Source organism: Triticum urartu, chromosome 7A (genome assembly GCF_056163025.1).
Source record: "Triticum urartu cultivar PI428250 chromosome 7A, HENAU_Tu73, whole genome shotgun sequence".
Lineage (NCBI taxonomy): Eukaryota > Viridiplantae > Streptophyta > Magnoliopsida > Poales > Poaceae > Triticum > Triticum urartu.
Window position 1 is genome coordinate 125,954,605 of NC_141879.1, and position 22,361 is coordinate 125,976,965.

Genomic DNA, 22,361 nt, shown 5'->3' on the forward strand with positions numbered 1-22,361 from the left:
TTTCGGCAACACCCGTGTGTCATTGCCGAAAGAATCTAAAAACATTGGGGGGCAATCATATCCAGAGTGGGCTGAAATTGAGAAAAAACTTAAAGCCAACTTTGCCGTTCGCCGCCAGAAACAAATAGAAAAAGAATTGGCTTAGATAAAAGAAGCATTGCCAATTGGTAGTACCAATGAAAAGAAGGATGATTCGGAACTTGAAAGTGCTTCGGTTGAAAAAGCCGAATCAAGTAGTATATATTACGAATCCATCAAATCCAAAGAGGCAAGCATTATTGAGAAAGGGCATGGCAAGCATAGCAAAACAACCATGTTTGATTTTTCTGAAGTTAATGGAACCTACTTCCTGCCCTATGAGTTTCGTGCCATAGAAATTGACAAGCTTCAAGGACAAGAGCAAGTAGCCGAACAAAGTTCGATTGACGGAGATCTTCAAATTGTATCATCAATCTCCTTACGTAGATGCAAATAGCCATTATGTTGATGTTGCTAGATCTTTCAATGGACAAGTCATGTCGGCTAGCCCTAATGAGCTATATGTGGGTTTATCCCCAAACATGACACCTCATGTACAGGAGGGCGTCTTGCAGTTTTATCCATCGGCAGCCAACTCGCAATATGCGGGTTTATCCCCAGACATGCCGATGAATGAGGCAATCGGCCATGCTTCCATTAGCTATTTGGCCGGTTATCCTCAGTCATCATATAATACACCTCATGATATTAATTGTTCAGCATCATATGCAACTAAAAGTATTCATGACTTGGCTGACTTGTATGGCCGAGTGAATGGAGATTCTATAGGAGTGTATGTGTCTAATATTGTAGGAGATGAGGTGACTTTGGCTGCGTTAAAAAGCTTAGCGAAAAATAAGAAGATTGCCGCTCTTTGCCTTGAGCAACATGATAAAGGTTTGGTTCCTGATTATGAGGCAATAAAAGCTAGGGTTTTGAAAAAAGATGAAGTGTTACCGATTGATCAAATTGGCACGAGAAAATATTCAACAACACTGCACATGCCTTCACCTATCATTGCAGCATGTTATACACCCCCTATACAAGCGCAAAATTTCGGCAACATCAATTCATTGCCGAAAGATCCTAAAAGTATTGGGGGGCAAGCCGATCCAAGTAGGGTTGAGTTTAAAGAAAAATATCTGGCCCAAGTGCACAAGATCAAGCCAAAGCTCACAGGGAATAGAGTCAATGAATTTACTACACCTACCCTTGAGGAATTACCAGCAGAATATCGACAGGCCTACGAAGCACTCAAGAAGAAGCGTGGAGAGGGATATTTGCAAGAATACGTCAAGTGCCTTCCTCCATGTAGCAACCATGTTCGCCCTTCTACACTGTTGAGGCAAGATAAAAAAGAAGCTTTGCAAGCAAACCAGCAAAAAAGATTCACTCGGCTAATACGTTGGATTCGGTTGAAACCGGATTGAGCAACGGGATGTTTAAGGCCGAGTACGTTGCATTGTGCCAGCCGAGTGCATCGTTCCAGATGAGTGCATCACCAGCTAAAGCCAAGTGCATCAAGCCAACTATTGCCTCGTGTACCAAAATAGAAGATGCAAGCTTGGCTGAGCAAAGGAATGACAAACGCAACAAATTGGTTGTGCTCGATTTTTCTGGATGTAAGGGAGCTTACATGCTACCTTATGAGTTTCGTGCTAAAGATATTGATGAGCATCAAGAACACAGTAATATGGCTGAACACAGTTCGGTTAACGATGAACATCAAGACCAAGAAAATGCGGCCGAGCAAAGTTCAGCTGACAAAGAGCGTCCGAGTGAAATCCACTCGGGCAATCCGACTGAAATATACTCGGGCAATTCGAGTGAAATATACTCGGGCAATCTGAGTGATGATGCACCAGATCCATAAAAAGAGGAAGAGGCATTGGAGAATTATTCAGAAGTGGAGCAATGTATTGTTCCAGTGGTGAAACCATCTTCTCCTTCCAACGTCTTCACAAAGGTACACCTAGCAGATAGTTTACTCAATTTTCGATTCGGTCAAAATCATATTGTTGATGCACCTATTAGTAAGATTCTAATTAATTTTGAAAGACCAATTGAAATGAGTAATCTATTTGTTAGGAAGGATCTTGTCACTAATCATGATAGTCAACACATGGTATCATTCATAGAGGCTAATAGTGACAACTTATCAAAACCAAAGTTGTTCTTGTCATGCCAACTGAACTTTGTATTCATATGGACAACTTTGTTTGTTTCATGCCTGGCTAACATTTGGACTCGTATGAGACGTATATTCTGTAATTATTTTGGTTGCAGAAACATAAAGCCAGGTCCAAAGTCCTTCAAAGCCGATTCAAAAGAATCAGGAAAAGAGGATGAAAATCAATGCATAGCCGAGTCGGATGACGCTAAGCCAGCACTGTCGGTTGTTTTGTTTCAGAGCTAGTATCACAATATCAGTTAATGGATGAGAAGTGTACCTTCAGTCGGGGCATAGTTGATCACATCGTTGGTGCATCGTCAACTAATCCTATTATAATTGATCATGATGTCGAGCCATCACGACAAGAAAAAATGCAATGTTTGTTTGAAGAGAATATCGAAGACAACAACGTGATTCATCAAGCCGCACAATCGAGACAAATTGAAGTTTGTTGAGGCACGATCATATGAACAATCGGATCAGATTGGTTTTGATGGCGATCAAATGTGGACTCGGCTATCGCAAGCTGATTCACCTAAAGGTCAACAGGTACACACCAATGATGATGGGGTCAAGACTTCGAGCAAGGATATGGTTAAAAAGTGCATCAACAGCAATCTTGAAGATGGGAATTACACCAAAGCTACAATGGTGACCTCTAGCACTGGGGGGCAACAAGAAAATTCAAAGACCGATGCACGCACAGTTAAAGAAAGCAAAGGCAATGGTAAGCACAAAGGTAAAAGGCCGAAAGTCACTTTCACGCAGTTATTAGAAAAATATCAGAAGATAAGTGAGGCAAAGAGTGCTTATCAGCCGAGTGGAGCAAAAGCATCGAAGTCACCCCCGAGGCATAAATCTGAAGACTTGGATTGGCAAAGGAAGATGTTAAGCAAGCAGACTTCATATCCTGCTTTTGGGCCGCTAATGCCAATGTCGTGGATGCCTCCCTATACTCATGTAAATCCATATCCATCATGGGACACGTATGATACAAGGGCAAATTATCCATCTTATTTTAGACCATCTCACCAATATTATGCAGCTCCGAGAAGATCAGTATCTGAACAATCACATGTTAAAGACCATTTCAATCATAAGGAATCGGTCCAGAGTTCAAGGATGAAGAAAGAGGTGGTCAAGCAAGTTTACCGTGTTAAAAGAGATGGCCGTAAGAGTGCAACTTCATATTTGATCTCAAATAAAAAAGAGTCAATTAAAGTGTTAACATTGGCTACTAAAGGCAATAAGACAAAGCAACCAATTATTGAGAGTCAAAGTGCCAAATCTGAAGAAAAGAAGTTGAGAGTGCATAAGGCCAAAAAGGAACTGCCATTGGTCAAAACAGAATTACAGCCGAGATGCCCACTCAGCTTAACGTATTGGCAAAAGAAGGAATTACAAAATCTTAGTGCACAAGAGCTGAGACAGAAGAACATGGCATGGGTTCCCAAGAGGATCATTCATAACAAAAATGATGTGCATGCTTCTATTGCAACAAGTACAATACAAGTGAAGAAAGAGAAGAATGGAAGCAACAAACAATTAAGCCAAAGAGGTGGATCACAACATCAAAATCTTCGGTTAGCACATCATCCATTTTCTTCAACAATGCCATTGATGCCTTTGCCATGGAATTCATCCACCGGTATGATCAGTTACCCTCCATGGACTTATTTTGATCCATGGACGCAACATAATTTTCTATATCATGACAGAGTATTACCAAATCACTATACATTTGGTTAGTTACATTTTTGTTGCTAATACAAAGGGGCCGAAATATCTTATTGCTATTTCATTTGTTTATTTCGGCTATACATACCTTGGTGGGTGAATACTACATGGACCTCATTGTAATGGCCGATATTTATCCATCGCCCTAATAATATATTTAAGAATGGCCGGTGTGGTATTCTAACATCGTCCTTAGTTTGAGATAAGTGCTTGCAAAGGAATTTGTCAAATTGATGCCATTGAAGATATTATGCATAGACCAATTCACCAAAATTGCAAAGTGAACTTATGTTTTGATTGGGTGTGCTTTGGCTTATTAGTATTTAGAATTTATGTAAGGCCAAATCATGGTTGATTTTATTATTGAGCATCATATTGACATCATGCATAATATTGATTTCATCTTGATCTCCCTAGAACCATGGAGATTATATATTAATGGTTAAATTTGTAGCAATGGCCAAGGTGTTGGTTTTGTTTATATATATATCCTTATGGTGCTATTTTGTGAAGCCTCATGCCGCTTAAAATATTTTTGCACAATGATCAAAACCGAATATGCATTGTCATTCGGATTGGAGCTTTGCCTTGCTATAGGTGCTATACATATTGAGGCTTCCGGTGATTCGTTACTAGTAGTGCAAAAAATATCCAATGGTTATCAATGTTTTGACGAATCATTTTTAGTTTATCTTGAGGTATGTCTAGATGTAAAATTTACCATGGGTTGTTTTAAGATTCTTCATATATCTGGACATGATAATTGGAGAGAGTTGTCATAGCAAGCATTTTGCTACCATGTTGGTCATGGTGTATTGCACATCTATCAATAGACGATGCTTATTCTTGCCAACATAGGTAAGGCCGAATTGGAGTCCACAGCTTCAGCCACTAATGAAATTTTTATGCAGGCGAAAGTAAGGATTGGAGAAAGTTTATTGTTGATTGTCTACAAAATCCTAGCAAAAGGGTGAACAATATGGTTCGGAGGATGACATTGAGATACATATCTATGGAACTTTATCACCGGATTGTTAATGAAGCTGAGAAGGTTTCACCCAAGTTTGCATCAGAAAGTTCACACAAGACATGGCCGATATATGATTATCGCCCTTAGCACAAACATGGTCGATACCTGATTATCGTCCTGAGGAAAATAAATGGCCGATGGAGTGTTGACATCGTCCTTAGAACAAACACAATACAAGTTATTTTTCGGCACACAAGCTTTGCCGAAAAACAGGGGGGCATGTGTTGACACCAGATTTTGGCATGGTCACGAATCAGGGTTCGTATGCAAAAGTTAGAGGCAACACTTCGCGGGCCGGCCCTAAGTGAGAAAGTATTCGGCCTTTGCCGGCTGAATGAAACCTTGCCGGGGTAAAACCTTGCCGATGTGAGGGCTTACCGATATGGAAAGCTTGTCGGTGGAGAAACTTGCCGGCGTGGAAAGCTTGCCGGCGAAGAAGCTTGCCGGTGTGAAATCTTGCCGAGGGAGAAACCTTGCCGAAGAGCAACTCTTGCTGGGGTAGAAACCTTGCCGAGGAGGAACTCTTGCCGGGGTAGAAACCTTGCCGAGCTAGGGAGAACCCTTGCCGGTGTAAAAACCTTGCCGGGGTGAAACCTTGTCGGTGCGGAAAGCTTACCCGGGTGGAAGGCCTGCCGGGGTGGAGGTTGTGATAGTCAATCCGACCAGAAGCTGAAGATGGGCTCAAATGCTTATCTAGATGGACTCAAATGGAGAAGTGATCTACATGAAAGAGTTCCGTATTATTGATATAAACATCTTTGAAATATGGGTCATCGCCGTCTCATTTCATCTCGAAGGCCGAAACTATGCTCGAAGTACCAAGATCTTATATTCAAAGTACAGTTTAGCCGATTAAGCCCCCAAGACGACCTCAAATGAAAAAATGATCTACACGGGTTGTCTTCGTCTCGTCGAAACGATCGATTTTGATATAAAAATCGTTCAAATCCGAGTTCGTATGCAAAAGTTAGAGCAATCGGAGTGCAGCCCTGTCACGAAGCGAGATGTGGCGCGCCCCACCAGACACATGTCTGACGGGTAGCGCGAGGAGATAGCCTGTGTTGCGAGTCCGATCTGACCCTCAAGATGATTTCTGATCAAAAAACCTTCAACATGAAAGTTGTTCGTCTCGTCGAAGCAGTCAAGATTGCTTTTGGGCTTGTTTTCATCCGAGATCGTTTACCACCGCAAAAAGGACCCGCAAGGTGCAGCCAGTTTAAACCGAACAGTTTTGGAAAGTTCGGATAAAACCAGTCTGAATTTGACTAGGGTTTTGGACGTGAATTGATGTAATTTTCTTGTAAGGAAAGCCTAGATAAATTCTTTGCTTGTACGGGAAGTCCAGCCGCCTCTTATATATGTTGGGGGTGACGGCCGATTGAAACAACACACAATCGAACAAACACATCTACTACTTTTTCGTGTTCATCTACTTTTTATCTCTCCTTTGTATCTTTTTTCTCGTTCTTCACTAGTTCTTCATGCTGGAGGGCTGCGGATCCACGAGGCTCTAGGGGCGAGCGAATCGACCTGGAGCAGCCCATAGCCGCCGCGAGCCTTGATGGGGTCCCTCCCGGGCAAACGGGGCTTCGGGTCTACAAAAGCATCTGTCGGCTGTCCTGCGTATCGCGCTGCCGGTCAGATAGGATATACGGTGACGTGTTCGTGTGCGAACACCAACCTCACAATGGCTATCAGTATCATGATAGTTGAAATGGATCCAGTGATGACGAAGAGCCCCGAGAAGTTTTGCAAAGTGAGAGGTGCAGAACCCAAGGACGGAGCCTCTCTATGGTTAATATGGATGACAAGCTTGATGTGTCGCTCTGTATCAGAATCAGCACTACAAAGCACCATATTACCACGACAATTTTTGACAAGGGGCTTCTAATAATTTGACCTGTGCATGGAACAACCAAAAGAATATGTTATCTTACAACTATGGTAAGAAACTAATGAAAATACTGAAAATGCATCAAATATTGTAAGGAGTTACAGGTTGAAGTGCTGACCATGAGAAAACGTCAAAGTAGAGAAAACAAAGTAGAGGGCAGTGCTACATTGTCTCAAACTTGATCCTTGGTACTCCGGATTTCTGGGTAGTTCAATCATCCACACAACAATGCCAGTATAGAAGAAAAAGATAATGGTTGCAAACCAAAGATTCCTACTTAGTGGCTTTACAAATGTCCAGCTGATTGTATATGGTTCATCCTTGACGAGCACAATCATAGACGCACCAGACTGTGCGTATGGCACATCGCCCACTCCCAAATTCATCTGTTTATCCCAAAGAAATTTAGCAAAGGTTAGAAGAGTACTCTCCCCATTCCTAAATAGAAGACTTTTGATCTAGTTTGTTGTCCCAAAATTTCAGATTTTTTCGATTTTTGTTTGTACCTTTTTCAAGTGTACTGTTCATGTGGGTGTAGGTGCACCCGGAAGTAGAAAGTCCAGTCTCTTCCAATAGAGAAAGGTGTGGCTGCTCCCGGGTGCAGGTGCACCCGCTTGAACAGTACACATGAAAAAAATATAAAACATGAAAGAAAAAATCTGAATTTTTTTGACATCAAACTAGATCAACAGATTTAGCTTTCTGCAAAATTTCATGACCAAATAACATTTGAGGAGCCCTCAGCAAAAAAAAAAACAAAATCACTCCTCAAAAATGAACAAAACTTTGAACACAGATTTGTTTTTTTTGCCGAGGGCTCCTCGAATGTTATTTGGTCACGAAATTTTGCAAGCAACTAAAACTTTTGATCTAGTTTGTTGTCCCAAAATTTCAGATTTTTTCGATTTTGGTTTGTACCTTTTTCAAGTGTACTGTTCATGTGGGTGTAGGTGCACTCGGGAGTAGAAAATCCAGTCTCATTCCAATACAGACTACATACGAAGCAAAATGAGTGAATCTACACTCTAAAATGTGCCTATATACGTCCGTATGTAGTCCATATTGAAATATCTAAAAGGTTTTATATTTAGAAACTGAGGGAGTATTTAGGTACAATAGACTAAATGTTAAAAATAATACTCGTGATGATGAGATGCAAGTGTGTAGGAGTAAGCCTCACCCTGGGAGACACGCTGCATACAAGCTCATCATAGTGCTCACCACTAAGCAACGTTGTGGAAGAGGCTCGTCGTTTCCGATAGGATGGGTGAGGATCTCGGAGACGGTTATAGAGCGGACTAGAAACTGGCCTCACCATATCTTTAACAGTATTGTACATGCTGATGTTTTGTTTCTCGAGAATAGGATAAATAACATTCGCAAAATCTTTCAGCATCACCTGACCTTCGTGATCTTGTCTTGAATTTCTTGTATCCAGTTTCATGCCGTCTATTTTCTCGGTTCTTGGATGAAGAAACATCATGGTGTCATTTAATCCAAGTGTAAGGCCCGCGGAATCGTTTACAGGATCTTCTTGCCAGAAGGCATCACTGCCGTAGAAGGAGAGCGCCAGAATGTTGTTGTGGTCGGCCAGGTGTGGGATGTGATCTGCATTGTTCAGCATCTGAAGGCCCCAGATGATGGCTTGCACTTGGGCATTCTTGATCAGGTCCTCGGCTGCGAAGCTCAAATGAATCACAAAATAAGCCAAGCAAATTGCATGACCCGGAAGCAATTAGGGAATTAGCCAACAAAATCGGCCAGAGTGTTGCATTGTTCCAAGTGAGGTACAGATGCTACAGGTGTGTGGTACACTCGGTTGACGGTCTGAGACTCTTCCCAACGCAGACTGTCGGACCACGGATAAATGCTCAGATTCAGTGTGAGAGACACGATCAAGGGACATGTTCTGCATATAGTTGTTATCAGGGGGGTTTGCGAAAATGTGCATCAAGTTCCACCCGATGATTCAGGCTGACTTTTGTACACACTAACCTCCGTTTCTATACGAAAAGGCTAAAAATCTGAAGGCCATCGACATTATGAGGAATAGAGGACAGTCAGCAGATGACCGTTATCATATTGCTTGGGGTTTTACTACCTGTAGATTGGAACATTGTTATATAGAAGCAAATAAAGTTGTTTACGAACTTGCTAGGTTAGATAGTTTCCCTGCCCGGTGATTGGCTTGAGGAGCCTTTGAGTGAAATTGTATCCATCCTCATTAACGATGTAACTGCTATTTTAATGAATGTGTACATGTTTTCAGAAAACAAATCTGACGTTAGATTAGACATGGCAAATCAAACATTTTTTATGACAATTTATATTGGCGAGAGGATGGCAAATTTAGTTTGCAAGCATGGCAATTTCCTGGCGAAAAATGTACAGAGGCGGATTTCTCATACTCGCCAACTAAACTTGCCATCCTTCACGAAAAAAATTCCATAAAAAATGTTCGTTTTGTCATGTCTAAAAATCCGACATTCGCCGGATATCCTAGTCCTTTCTGGAGTATATTGCAGTATTCCCCACTGGGTGGGCATTCGGTTTTAGCCAAAAATCTGGGTCGGGTAATTCGGGTTTTCAGAACTAATACCGATTTCTTTTTCAAAAAAGAGAAACGCGAAAAATCGGGTACCTGAAATTTCTGGTTCAGGTTAGGTCCCGAATAGCCCGAATTAGCACAACAAGAGAAATGGCAGCAGCCTGTGGGATAGGAGGGTGGGTTACGGCCGGTGCAGTCCCGCCCCTTACTTCAGTGGCAGTTGCCGGCCGTGGCATGTGATGGCGGCAGCCGGTGGGAGACTGGGTGTCGGCCTCGTTGCAGGCGTTGGTGGTGAACCTTGCGCGCACCGCAGATGGTGGCGGCGGGGTACAGGGAGGCGAATGTGGTGGCCCGTCGGAGGCTCTGGTGGTGGCCGGCACCCAGGGAGGCGAAAGTGGTGGCCAGGTAAGGGGCTAGTGGTGGCCAGGTCGGGATGTGGCTTGGTGACTGGTGCTAGCCAGTGAGGCAGAGGCCAAATCCTAGAGGAAAGAGGCACTAGTGCCTGGTGGTGCGTCCGTTGGAGGGAGAGAGAGAGAGACTGGCGGCGCCATCTCAATATGTACCATGATGCGCGTAGTATGGTATGCGTACTGGTTCGAGGGAGAGAGAGAGAGAGACTGGTGCAGCGACGCCATCTCAATGTACGTGTAGTATGGTATGCTTAAATAGAGCTAATGACATCTGATCATCAAAATGTCCGGACACTTTTAGGTTTTCAACATGGATTATCACATTGGGCCGCATGTCTCAAAACCCGCATCCCGGCCCCAAACCGGCGGAGCTACGGGGGAGTCCGGTTGTTTGCCACGTCGGTCTCCGACAATTTGGACCCATCCCCAAACCTACCTCTAACCGTCCAACACTACAACCCTCCACCCATTCATACCGGACCGTGACCGGCCATCTGCCTACCCACATTCACGCGACACAGTGACCGAGAACCCTACCCTGAATGTCCGCATTTACGTCTTCGTCACTCCGCCTATCCAGACTATTTCAAGCCAACCGACCACACCCAAAACCCTACATCTAAGCCCCTTCTCCCACCGCTTGAGCCATCGTCTGCCATGCGATCAACCCTAGCTCGCATCTGCATCTGGCAATGGTTAGTTCCGCGACTTCGTGGTTCAAGCAGCTGTTCCCGGGGTATCACTCCAAAATCGTGGTGAAGGATTGTGTCGTGGACACTGACGTCATGCCCGCATTGAGATGGCCAACCTCTGAGCTCTCCATTGCCGAGTTCGAAGGAGAAGGATGTTAGAATAAATCCGAGGTATACCGTCAATCTACCGAGGACCAAGCAATCACACCAGCATGACACCGAGATTTGTTAATGAGGTTCACCATCATGGCTACGTCCCCGGGGCCTGACTACGGGCGCTCCTCCCCATGACCACTCTACAATACCGCACCCCGGCCGCCCGGGCGCCGGCACACGCCGCCGGCTCCCCCGCGTGCCCGTGCTATTATGTTGGCATAAATTACATCGTGTGTCTACCCCTGATATATATGAGAGGCCTAGGATACAAGTGTCCTATTAGGACACAACTCCTACCCTGTCTACACACAATCCAAACCAAGTCCAACTGTAACCTACCTTGTACAATAATATTCGACATAATTCTAACAAACTCCACCTTGGCGAATATTCTTCACCACCTTGATTTCGTAGGTGCGTCGAACCTCCATGTACATTGGACTTGAGATACACCATGATCACCGCTGCTACTCCCAGACTCCATGTGACTCCACGTGCAACTGTAGTCCCTTCTCGTCTTCATCACAGTCAACACTCGAGCAAAAATTAAGTTCCTTGTTACTCTACTTTGTGCTCCCAACTTCCGGAGTATCCGCTCAACGCCATCACACACTGATCATTAATCTGCGTGAAAATGAACAACTCACATATTGGGTGTCACATATAAGAGTTACCTGAACTCAACATCACCGCTCTTTCATGACCGTCTGTCTGAAACTTGAAGGAATTTCACCGTCGCCCTGTGTCACTTTGAGTCAAATTCACAGTTGTCTCATCCTTTTTTTTCCCGGATAGTCTCTGACATGTCCCATAGCTATAGCACTCCGCCTCCTTCTGCCTTGTCATCCGCACTTCGCCATGTGCATTGAAGATCACAGAATATACGGCCATGTACTCTCTCAGCTTTTGACAATTTCAAACCCTCCGCCACTTTCTCAGATTCTCCATGGTCAACTCCTGTCCATCTTCCGGCACCGATAGACCCAGTCACCAACTTGAATCCGGTACTCGTCAACACTCCTTCAGCACCCCCTGCACACTTTGTCTAACAACATATCTGACCACCGGTGCCCTGGCCTGTCGCTGTGTCCCGTGCTTACCGCACGCCTCGCCGCTATCACCGCTCGAGCCTCTGTTGTCCTGGTCGAGTCTCCCGGGCCGCGAACCCACAACACTCAAACCCCTACTGCAGAGAACCACCGATCATCACCGACCGATGCCGAGTATCACGTCTCCATCAGACCACTGATACCCAGTCCGATGCACGTGTCTCTCGCTATCCTGCCGAAATAGGCTTCGACTCTCCGAATTCTTACGCCGTAGCCCCTCCATCAGCTCAGAGTGAAGTCATCCGTCTGACTCCAGCTCCACCTTCAACATGACTCCATGGTGGTTGTACATGCCACCCTCCCGCGCCCTGTCGACTCCAAACTTTCATGTGCACCGTCTTGAGTCAACCCTACGCAATAGTCTGTCGAAGCCGCACAAGCCCTCAAGCCTGCACCATGTGTTTCCACGCCCCAGAAGTCGGCCACCATCAGCATCATGCTCCTATGTCGTCGTCGCTGAAATCACCGCCGTCTTCTGCTTTGACCGACATCCCCGTCGATCCGTCAGACAGTCCAGTCCGACCCAGCCGTGTATGTTCGACTGCAACCATGCTCCATTCTGCGTCGTCTCCACCCCGCACATCTGTGCATTGATTAACGCCCTGCGTATGCATGATCCTGCCACGACACGTTTCAGACTCCCCCAAGCCTTATACACATGTCGCCAACCTGCCAACCTTACGGTAAAATCCCGTGCGCAATTTGCAACACTTCCAAAAGAAAAACTGGACTTCATGGTAGTCTCCATGGGTACACCAAGCATATCACCATAAACTCCCAACACTCCTTTTCTTTAATCATGTTGCATCCCAAAGCCACGTACATACCTTAGTGTAGGTTCCTTTTTTCAAACAAATCTCACGTGCCTTCTTTTGGCTTTGCACGGCACCGCATGTCTCCAGACTGCTGCATCATACTGTCTCAGCCTCGCGCCTAGCTAGCTTCCGCTCGGCCTCCAGAACCTGCATCTGACCAAAGCGTCTAGCTACCTCGTCCCGTCGTCCGTGCGTTGCATGCCCTGGTGGCCGCCCCGCTGTCGAATCGATCTGGAACCTATCGATCCGCTGAGCCGCCGCCCCTGCACATATGCACATCAATTCCGGGATACATGCTCTGCGCTCAATGCCCGCGTCTGCCTGCATGCACCAGCCATCCAGCCGGCCTCGATCCGCATTGATCTGCCAGATTCCTTGCGCTCGCTACGCATGCATGCGTGACACGCCTGAACACCCACAACCCTCCAAGTCTCCAACCGCCCAGCGCCTTCCAGCCCACCAGCCAGAATTGCCGGCTTGGGCCTCGCCTTGGAGCCAGCTCTGGCTCACGCCACAGCCCACGCGCCGCACCGATTGATCCGACCCGGTGGAGTCCAGCTTCCGCACGTCATCCCGATCTCCTCGAGAACTTGCGCGATCCCGCCGTCGCCGTACGCCAGGTCGCTTGCTGCTCCTTCCGATTGCTTTTGATCCGATCTCGCCACGTCGCTCCCGTCGAATACCGCAGGAAAAATCTTCCGATCGATTAGCATAGCCTCGATATATATGATTATTCTGCACACCGTCTTCAATGCGACTTCCGAAGATCCATCCTCTAGATCAGCATCACGGCCTCTTCGAACCTTGCTCATGATACCACTTGTTAGAATAAATCCGAGGTATACCGTCAATCTACCGAGGACCAAGCAATCACACCAACATGACACCGAAATTTGTTAACGAGGTTCACTATCATGGCTATGTCCCCGGGGCCTGACTACGGGCGCTCCTTCCCATGACCACTCTACAATACCGCACCCCGGTCGCCCGGGCGCCGGCACACGCCGCCGGCTCCCCCGTGTGCCCGTGCTATTATGTTGGCATATGTTACATCGTGTGTCTACCCCTGATATATATGAGAGGCCTAGGATACAAGTGTCCTATTAGGACACAAATCCTACCCTGTCAACACACAGTCCAAACCAAGTCCAATTGTAACCTACCTTGTACAATAATATTCGACATAATTCTAACAAAGGAGAAGGAGATGGAGGAGGACGAGAGCTACCCCATGGCCATGGTGGAGGTCGCAGAGGAGGAGGTTCCCGTAGAGGAGGAGGTGATCGCCGCACTACTCGCGATGGGGTTCACACTATTGTAGGCGGATAAACAATACAACCTGGTCCGCTTGGTGGAGTACCGCGTGACACTGATTCAAATCGAGGAGAAGCACACCCTTGCAACCCTCACATAGGAGCTCCTCGCGAGCGGGGCCTCAATGACAACCAGGCAGTGCTCGTGTCCGAGCCACCGAACCATCGAGTGCGAGCACTGCCAAGTCCGCATCAACGACCTTCGACAGGAATGGCTTTTCGAGGACCAGGAGGCTGAGGAGGAGGAGGAGTAGGAGGAGGAGGAGGAGGAGGTGTCGGAGCAGCACGATGACGATGGCAATAAGAGCACATGTCGTCAGCTCCGAATCGGTCACGTCAGCCACCAACGACGATGATGACAGAGCGCCCGACACGAGGCTCATTGGTCTCACCTTCGGCAGGACGGAACATTTCATTTTACTCGTTTTATTAGTTATTAGGGATTTGTTAGGGAACGTAGTAATTTCAAAAAATTCCTACGCACATGCAAGATCATGGTGATGCACAACAACGAGAGGGGAGAGTGTGTCCATGTACCCTCATAGACCGAAAGCGAAAGCGTTAGCAGAACGCGGTTGATGTAGTCGTACGTCTTCACGATCCGACTGATCAAGTACCGAATGCACGACACCTCCGAGTTCTGCACACGTTCAACTCGATGACGTCCCTTGAACTCCGATCTAGCCGAGTGTTGAGGGAGAGTTTCGTCAGCACGACGGGGTGGTGACGATGATGATGTTCTACCGACGCAGGGCTTCGCCTAAGGACCGCTACGATATGATCGAGGTGGATTATGGTGGAGGGAGGCACCGCACACGGCTAAGAGATCAATGATCAATTGTTGTGTCTATGGGGTGCCCCCTGGCCACGTATATAAAGGAGTGGAGGAGGGGAGGGGCCGGCCCTCTCTATGGCGCACCCTAGGGGAGTCCTACTCCCACCGGGACTAGGATTCCCTCTTTCCTAGTAGAACTAGGATCCCTTCCAAGTAGTAGGAGTAGGAGAGAAGTTAAGGGAAGGGAAAAGGAGAAGGAAGGAAGGGGGTGCCCCCCTCCCTAGTCCAATTCGGACCAGCCCATGGGGAGGGGTGCGGCCATCCTTTGAGGCCTTTCTCTCCTTTCCCGTATGGCCCATTAAGGCCCAATACGAATTCCCATAACTCCCAGGTACTCCCGAAAAATATCCAAATCACTCGGAACCTTTCCGATGTCCGAATATAGTCGTCCAATATATCGATCTTTACGTCTCGATCATTTCGAGACTCCTCGTCATGTCCCCGATCTCATCCGGGACTCCGAACTCCTTCGGTACATCAAAACACATAAACTCATAATATAACCGTCATCGTAGCGTTAAGCGTGCGGACCCTACGGGTTCGAGAACTATGTAGACATGACCGAGACACATCTCCGGTCAATAACCAATAGCGGAACCTGGATGCTCATATTGGCTCCTACATATTCTACGAAGATCTTTATCGGTCAGACCGCATAACAACATACGTTGTTCCCTTTGTCATCGGTATGTTACTTGCCCGAGATTCGATCGTAGGGATCTCAATACCTAGTTCAATCTCGTTACCGGCAAGTCTCTTTACTCGTTCCGTAATACATCATCTCGCAACTAACTCATTAGTTCAATGCTTGCAAGGCTTAGGTGATGTGCATTACCGAGAGGGCCCAGAGATACCTCTCCGACAATCGGAGTGACAAATCCTAATCTCGAAATACGCCAACCCAACAAGTACCTTCGGAGACACCTGTAGAGCACCTTTATAATCACCCAGTTACGTTGTGATGTTTGGTAGCACACAAAGTGTTCCTCCAGTAAACGGGAGTTGCGTAATCTCATAGTCATAGGAACATGTATAAGTCATGAAGAAAGCAATAGCAACAAACTAAATGATCAAGTGCTAAGGTAACGGAATGGGTCAAGTCAATCACATCATTCTCCTAATGATGTGATCCCGTTAATCAAATGACAACTCATGTCTATGGTTAGGAAACATAACCATCTTTGATCAACGAGCTAGTCAAGTAGAGGCATACTAGTGACACTCTGTTTGTCTATGTATTCACACATGTATTATGTTTCCGGTCAATACAATTCTAGCATGAATAATAAACATTTATCATGATATAAGGAAATAAATAATAACTTTATTATTGCCTCTAGGGCAAATTTCTTTTAGGATTTTCTATGTAATAAGTAATTCGAAAATCAATAAAATCGATGTTCTCTTAAATTTGATGACTCCGAATTGATGGCCTTTGCCTGGCCGGCTGTCCACAGACACATATGGACGTGTTCGCGAATATTTACAACCAAAATTTTGATGATCCGTGTTGGAGATGCCCTTAACCAAACCCTTGTATCTTCGGGTGAACAAACTGGACAGTGCCCGGACAAGAGAAAGAGAAAAAGAGAGCACACCCAATTGGATCTCTCACTTTATCCATATATGTTTGGCTTGTACGCAAACCCTCCAACCCAGTCCATATGCGAGGAGAATATTGGGGCGTGCGGGCAGCCCACCACATCGGATGTGGCTCACCCAGACCACTTTAAATCTTTCTTTTCTCTCACTCCCTTCAACCCCACTAAATTATATGTATGTGATCGAACAATTGGGAAAGATGGCTGTGCACATGGACTAAGCAGACACGCCCCGAACATTATCGCGTGGATTTATGAGGGGTCAGATTAGTCTAGTCCGGTTGGAGATGCTCGAAACTGGTTAAGGTCTCCTTATGGTCCATATGAATTGAAATATAGTAAGAAGTGAGATGACATATATCTCAATTATTATAGAAAAAAAATGTCATTTGATGTATAGGATAAGAATTTCTTCATTGAGTGTAGGCTAATGTCTTTTTTCTTTTAAAATGTGAAGAATTGATTCTTGTTATTCCATGTAAAATATAACTTCATTCCTACAAACCAAACGATTTTAAAGGAATTTTTTCTTTGAAATGCTATCCTACAGAATTCCTGCAAAACCAAAAGAGGCCTAAGGGGTGTTGTAGAGTAATAAAAAGCTGCTTCACCGTTAATTACCAGCGTGTGCTGCGGCGACGGCCTCTCCGCGGGAATCCTTCGCTCGCAGGTCCGCCCAGTTGGCGCAGCTTGGTTGCTTCAGGTAGAACGCATCCAGGACCTCCACGGAATTGCAGGTCAGGCTCCTGCTCCCCACGCCGAACCGCACCGGCGCAGGCGCCGTCGCCTCCCGCGCCACCGCGGCGGCAGCTGGCGGCGCACTGTCGACGGCGATGCTCCAAAGCGTGAGCAAAGAGAGGAACACGAGCAGGCGGCTTGTCGCCGGCGACTCCATGGCCATGCGCGAGGCTAAGAACTCATTGGTGCTGCTTAGCAGGGTGTACTAAATAACTTGTTCATCAGTTGGTTTATGTAGGTCGATACGTGACAAATATATACACTGACCCGTCTGCTCGTGGTCTCCATGCCCATACGCCGGATGGCCACACGGCCTGGTGTGGCCAAATTTCCCGGAAACTTCGGAGAGTAAGCACGATGACTTTCGAGTCTTCGCTTGGTACGTGCTCTTGGAAATTCCGCTTGGTGGCTGTGCGCATCAGGGCACGCACAATCACTCTTCTAGTCTTGGATGGCTGGAGGCTGTCAATTTCGCTTGGTGGCCGTCGCGTCGGATGAGGCGATAAGGAGGCGGTGGGTGGGACGACGGCGAGGTAGACTTGGAAGGTGAGGTGGACGGAGCTGTGGGGTTGGTCAATGACTAAAAGCGAATTCAGATTCTCTTCTCGCCCCTTTTCTTCGTGCAACCCCTCCTTCTTTCTCTCTCTACTTTCTTTCTCTGCAACAGTACAAGTGTAGAACACTACAGCAAGAACTCAAGAGCTGGCTGGCACTCGAGGGGGGAGAGAGAGAGGGACGGAGATCAAGAGCTATGCAAGCTGAAAGAAGGCGGCCACCATGAGAGAGAAAAAGGGAGAGGGACGGGAGAAGAAGGCTGAGGAAATGACCAAACCAAACCGCTCCTCTCCCTGCGTTATCTGCTTCCTTGCGTTAGGGCCCAAAACGAAGAAAAATCCTGACCAAATGAGGAGTTGAGCCTTCTTCCTTTCTGTCCTTCTTGTAACTATTTTAGATGATAATTAAGTATAACAAATTGCAACACGGCCTTACTAAGTTGGCTAAATGATGTTTTTCTTAAGTTGATCTAATTTTGCTAGTCATATTTTTGCTTGGCATCCACACAATAGTTGTAATTGCACACATAATTTTTTATTTGAATTTTCAACGGCGGGAGAGGTTCCCCACCGGAATCTTGTATTCAAAGGTCCAAAGACCAGAGAAAATGTTACAACCGAGCAGCAAAGCACACCCACAGAGAGAGAGACACACATGGGGCCCACTACCGGAATAACTGCCTATGCCGACGGCCTAGGGGAAGCCGTAGGCATAGAAAAGCCGTCGGCATATCTCCGTCTATGCCGATGGCAGCTGTAGGCATATCACCGTCAACGCTGATGGCAGCCGTCGGTATATATAGGCCGTCGGCACATATGTGGGCCTGCCGACCCGGCTCAGACGGCAGGCCAATGCCGTCAGATCTATGCCGATGGCCCTGACGGCAGGCAGTCGACATAGATATTATATGTTTTCTTTCTACAGTGGGTGCCATGTGGCACACTATGCCGATGGCCTTGCCGTAAGCATATATATTATCTGTTTCAAAGTTTTTATTTGAATTTTTGTGAAGTTAAAATTTGATTAATTTGAATCCGATTTATCTCTACTTAACATAAATAAATTATATATCGTTTTGGAATAGAATTTTCATAGATTATGAATATCCAATATGTTTTTGTTTTTCCAGTATATTAGAAATGTGACCTCGTGTACTTTTGCATATAGGTCCTTATACTTTGTTAAAAGCATAGCTAATTGATACTTGCATTGATTTTGACAAATTTTAAATCGTTTTTATCAGAATCTTAAAATGATTCAGTTGCTATACTATATTTCAAATTTGAATAAACTAAAAATGCGTTTGCTTCATATTTGCATAAAGCACCCTTTCGTTTTCACTTTTTGTATAATTTTCTTTCCTTGGCCATCTGAAGCGTTCCCACGGCGGCGTCGACCGAGGATCAAGGTGATGGCCGGTTTATCTCCGCCGAGCAGGGTCCACGACTACAACCACGGCACAAGCAGGACCTCGCCACTGATTGCACGAATCAATGTTGACAAGGACATGAATGATGGAGCTGGAAATGGACTCCAGAGGGAAGGATCTCTGGGATGGACCAGCTGAGAATCGGCAAAAGAGCAAACCAAAAGGACCGACTACTCAAGGGCTGAACCTCTCGGGTCTGAGACGATAGGGATATGAGTCACCACTCAATGTAACCAGGGAATCTATTGTATATAAGGAAGACCCAGGGACATCCAAAACCCTAAGGCAACCAAAGGTGAAGACACAGCATCTTCCACACGCCTCCATGAGATACGGAGAAACGTCACCGAACACTACTAGAGAAAAGGCTATAGGTAGACGGTTAGCAGTAGCGCTGGGTGGGAGCCCCATGCTACTGTTAACTAGCAGCAGTGTGGGCCCGCAACTGGCGCTACATGTAATACTTAGTAGTAGCACGGGCCCAAGGCACGAGCGCTGCTACTAAGTGGGCCACAAGGCTACCCCCGGTTCTATCCTTAGTAGCAGTGTGGGCTAGGTAACCTGCGCTACAACTAACACTGGTACGCGTTGGTCCTAAACAAACGGTTTTTAACCCCTTTCCGCGACGGCATTTGAAACCGTCGCCAAGTGAGTGTGGGCGATAGGGGGGTCCTTCCCACACGATCCAAAAACCATCGGGGATATGCCCTCCTGGCACACACGCTTGGCAAAATGAGGTCGTGTGCGACCGGCGAGCGCTTAAATACGGAAATACGTACAGTGGAGTTAAAAATATACAATTATACGGCAAAATTGTTTCCGGTTGCAAGTACATCCCACACAGTCAGTCACCGCTAAACATTTTCGTTCGTATGTACATCCCACACAGTCGCTCCATGGAAAATGTTTCCGTTCACAGGTACATCACACACAATTTTTCCCATTAAATCATTTGCGTTATTGAATGTATCACACACGGTCCGTAGAAGAAACTATGTGGCAAATGCTTTTCATCACACACAGTTTTTATGTGGTAAACGTTTGCGCTAGGTGACCTAACGCAAACAGTTTTCAAGAGAAAGTCGTGTGTGATTGTTCATTGATCCAACACGGTTTATTCCTAGAAACTATGTGTGTTGCCTGAGGTCATCGCCCACGGTATTTTTTCGACAACTGTTTGCAATAGCAAAACCCAATTAGCAGGCTAATTCGCCATTAGTAGGCTAATTTCCCTATTATTAATAATCCATTTATTAATCTAATTGACATTCATATTAAGCACATAATATATTTCATTTCCATATTAAGGAAGGAGAATTTCATAATTGATAATACATCAGAGTACAACATGATATAACTTCAGCACTCAGCTACTCCATTACACAACTGCATCAGCATCAAGTTTCACATGCAACATGTAGAACCTTTCAAAATTAGCATCATAGACGATGTATAGACATATGCATCTCATCTGGAAAACTGCTGAAGCGGAAGGCGAATATTGAGCCTTCATTCATGTTGAAGGTCTTTGCAACTTTAGGCCAGTGCTTGTGGATGATTAACCGTCCGTCCTTCGTCCTCTTCAGGAACACTTCAATATTAAACCGTGGGTGTTGTATGAAAACCTTCCTCGCCTCCTAACCATAGAGGTGGGTTGAGATGTAATCATCAGTGAACTGCTTTGGAAGGGCCTGAAAACAAGGATGTGCATAAATATCTTCTCTATATTAGAAATGGGGCAAATGAATAAAAAAAGGCAAGGTATAATAGTTAGTACCATCTTGTAATGAACTGATGTCTTCTTCACTGCGCAGACAAAGATCTTGTTGTTTTTTGTCGCTAATTTATTTATCCTAACAATCTTTCTGAGTTTCTTGATTTGATTGATATTCATGGACAACTCATTTCCCCATATACAAAAAGGGTCGAACAGTGGGTCAAAACCTCTGACAGCAGGACCTACATGTGCAAGACCAAATTGTTAAAAACCAAAATATTAGAATGGTTGCTGCAATTGCACAATAATGTGCTATTAGACAAAGGACCATGCATGTGCTAACCTCGATTGTAAACCTCAGTGTTTCCCATTGTTTCCCTGCAACACATATAAGGTAGTTATTCATCAGGTTAAGTATTTACTACAACCAAATTTAATTTATTCCTCACATGATATACAATAACAGAATGCACCCACCACTATTGAACACCGCATTGCAGAATTGAACCAAATAGTTAACTAAACACCACAACACAAATGAACTAAACGTTAACTGAGCACCACATTGCATAATGTATAACCAAACCAAGCATGCTTGACAACTTGGAAATATAGCAATTGTATTCGTTTGTCATGTATTTTTTAAAGATAAATTCGATTTATTTCTCACATGGAAGACAATACAAAATTGTAGCCTGAAGAATTGAACATCACATTTGCAGAATTGAACCAAATAGTTAACTGAAGACGACAACTAATTAACAAGACAGTTAATAAGTGAGCACCACACTGCACGACATATAAAACATATACACTAGAGCAACAAATTGTATGGTAAAATTAGATAGGACAATTCACTAGAATTTGTGAAGGAAATGCAAGAGCAGCACACGCGACGGGTAAACCGAGCATGCTTAACCGGCGTAGCTAGCAAATGTCAAGGTGCTCCTCCAAGATCTGGGGGTCGGCATGAATGACCGCCATCGCGACCTCATCCGTGCGTGCGGCCGCGATTTGCTTCTCCGCTGCCAAATGCTCCTTGAGATCCTGGCTATACTACGTGCACCATGCCTTAGGGCTGCACTTATTTGGTGGAGGGCTCGGTGATTTGGGTGGAAGGTATCGCGCTCGCGCTGGCGGTTGGGGCATGTGGGATGTGGAAGGAGCAGAAGGATGGGGGTCGGGTGTGGATTACCTGCCTGGATAGACGAGGCCCAGCGGCGTGAAGGAGGGTCGCCGACGAGGAGGCGGCGCTGCAAGCAAGGACTGAAGGTTCCAACTTGGAAAGGAAGGAAGAAACGGGGGAAATGTGGCTTTTGGTAAGGGGGAGGGGACGGGGATGTAGATATTTATGCAGAAGCCGAAAATTTGGAATCACTTCAGCCAAAAAACTGGCGCGCAAAGTGTCATCAGACACGGTCCCTTATTCAGAACTGTGTACGATATGTGAACATCACAAACGATTCAAATAGCTTAACCCGTGTGTGATGAGTTTGAACGTCAAAAATTTTGGTTCGAATTTCCATGGTTATAGTGGTCATCCACGTCATTGCATAATTTGGGTACACAAAGGAGAGTAACTTCTTAATCG

The 22,361-nt window shown here is 45.6% G+C and overlaps 1 protein-coding gene across 3 annotated transcripts; it reads right to left on the reverse strand.

Moving 5' to 3' along the window:
* Nucleotides 1-6,208: 6,208 nt before the first annotated feature.
* On the reverse strand, nt 6,209-17,770 carry LOC125523688 (uncharacterized). Of its 3 annotated transcripts, XM_087535527.1 has the most exons (4): nt 16,953-17,770; nt 8,033-8,529; nt 6,971-7,238; nt 6,209-6,858 (listed from the first exon to the last, which is right to left on the reverse strand). In XM_087535527.1, exons 1-4 carry the CDS (start codon nt 17,230-17,232, stop codon nt 6,659-6,661), a joined length of 1,245 nt encoding a protein of 414 aa, XP_087391653.1. In that variant the 5' UTR covers nt 17,233-17,770; the 3' UTR covers nt 6,209-6,658. The 3 variants fall into 3 exon arrangements, with proteins under 3 accessions (XP_087391653.1, XP_087391654.1, XP_087391655.1); XM_087535528.1 differs by lacking the exon at nt 6,209-6,858 and having other exon boundaries at nt 6,904-7,238; XM_087535529.1 differs by lacking the exon at nt 6,209-6,858 and having other exon boundaries at nt 6,904-7,238; nt 8,257-8,529; nt 16,953-17,756.
* Nucleotides 17,771-22,361: the final 4,591 nt, after the last annotated feature.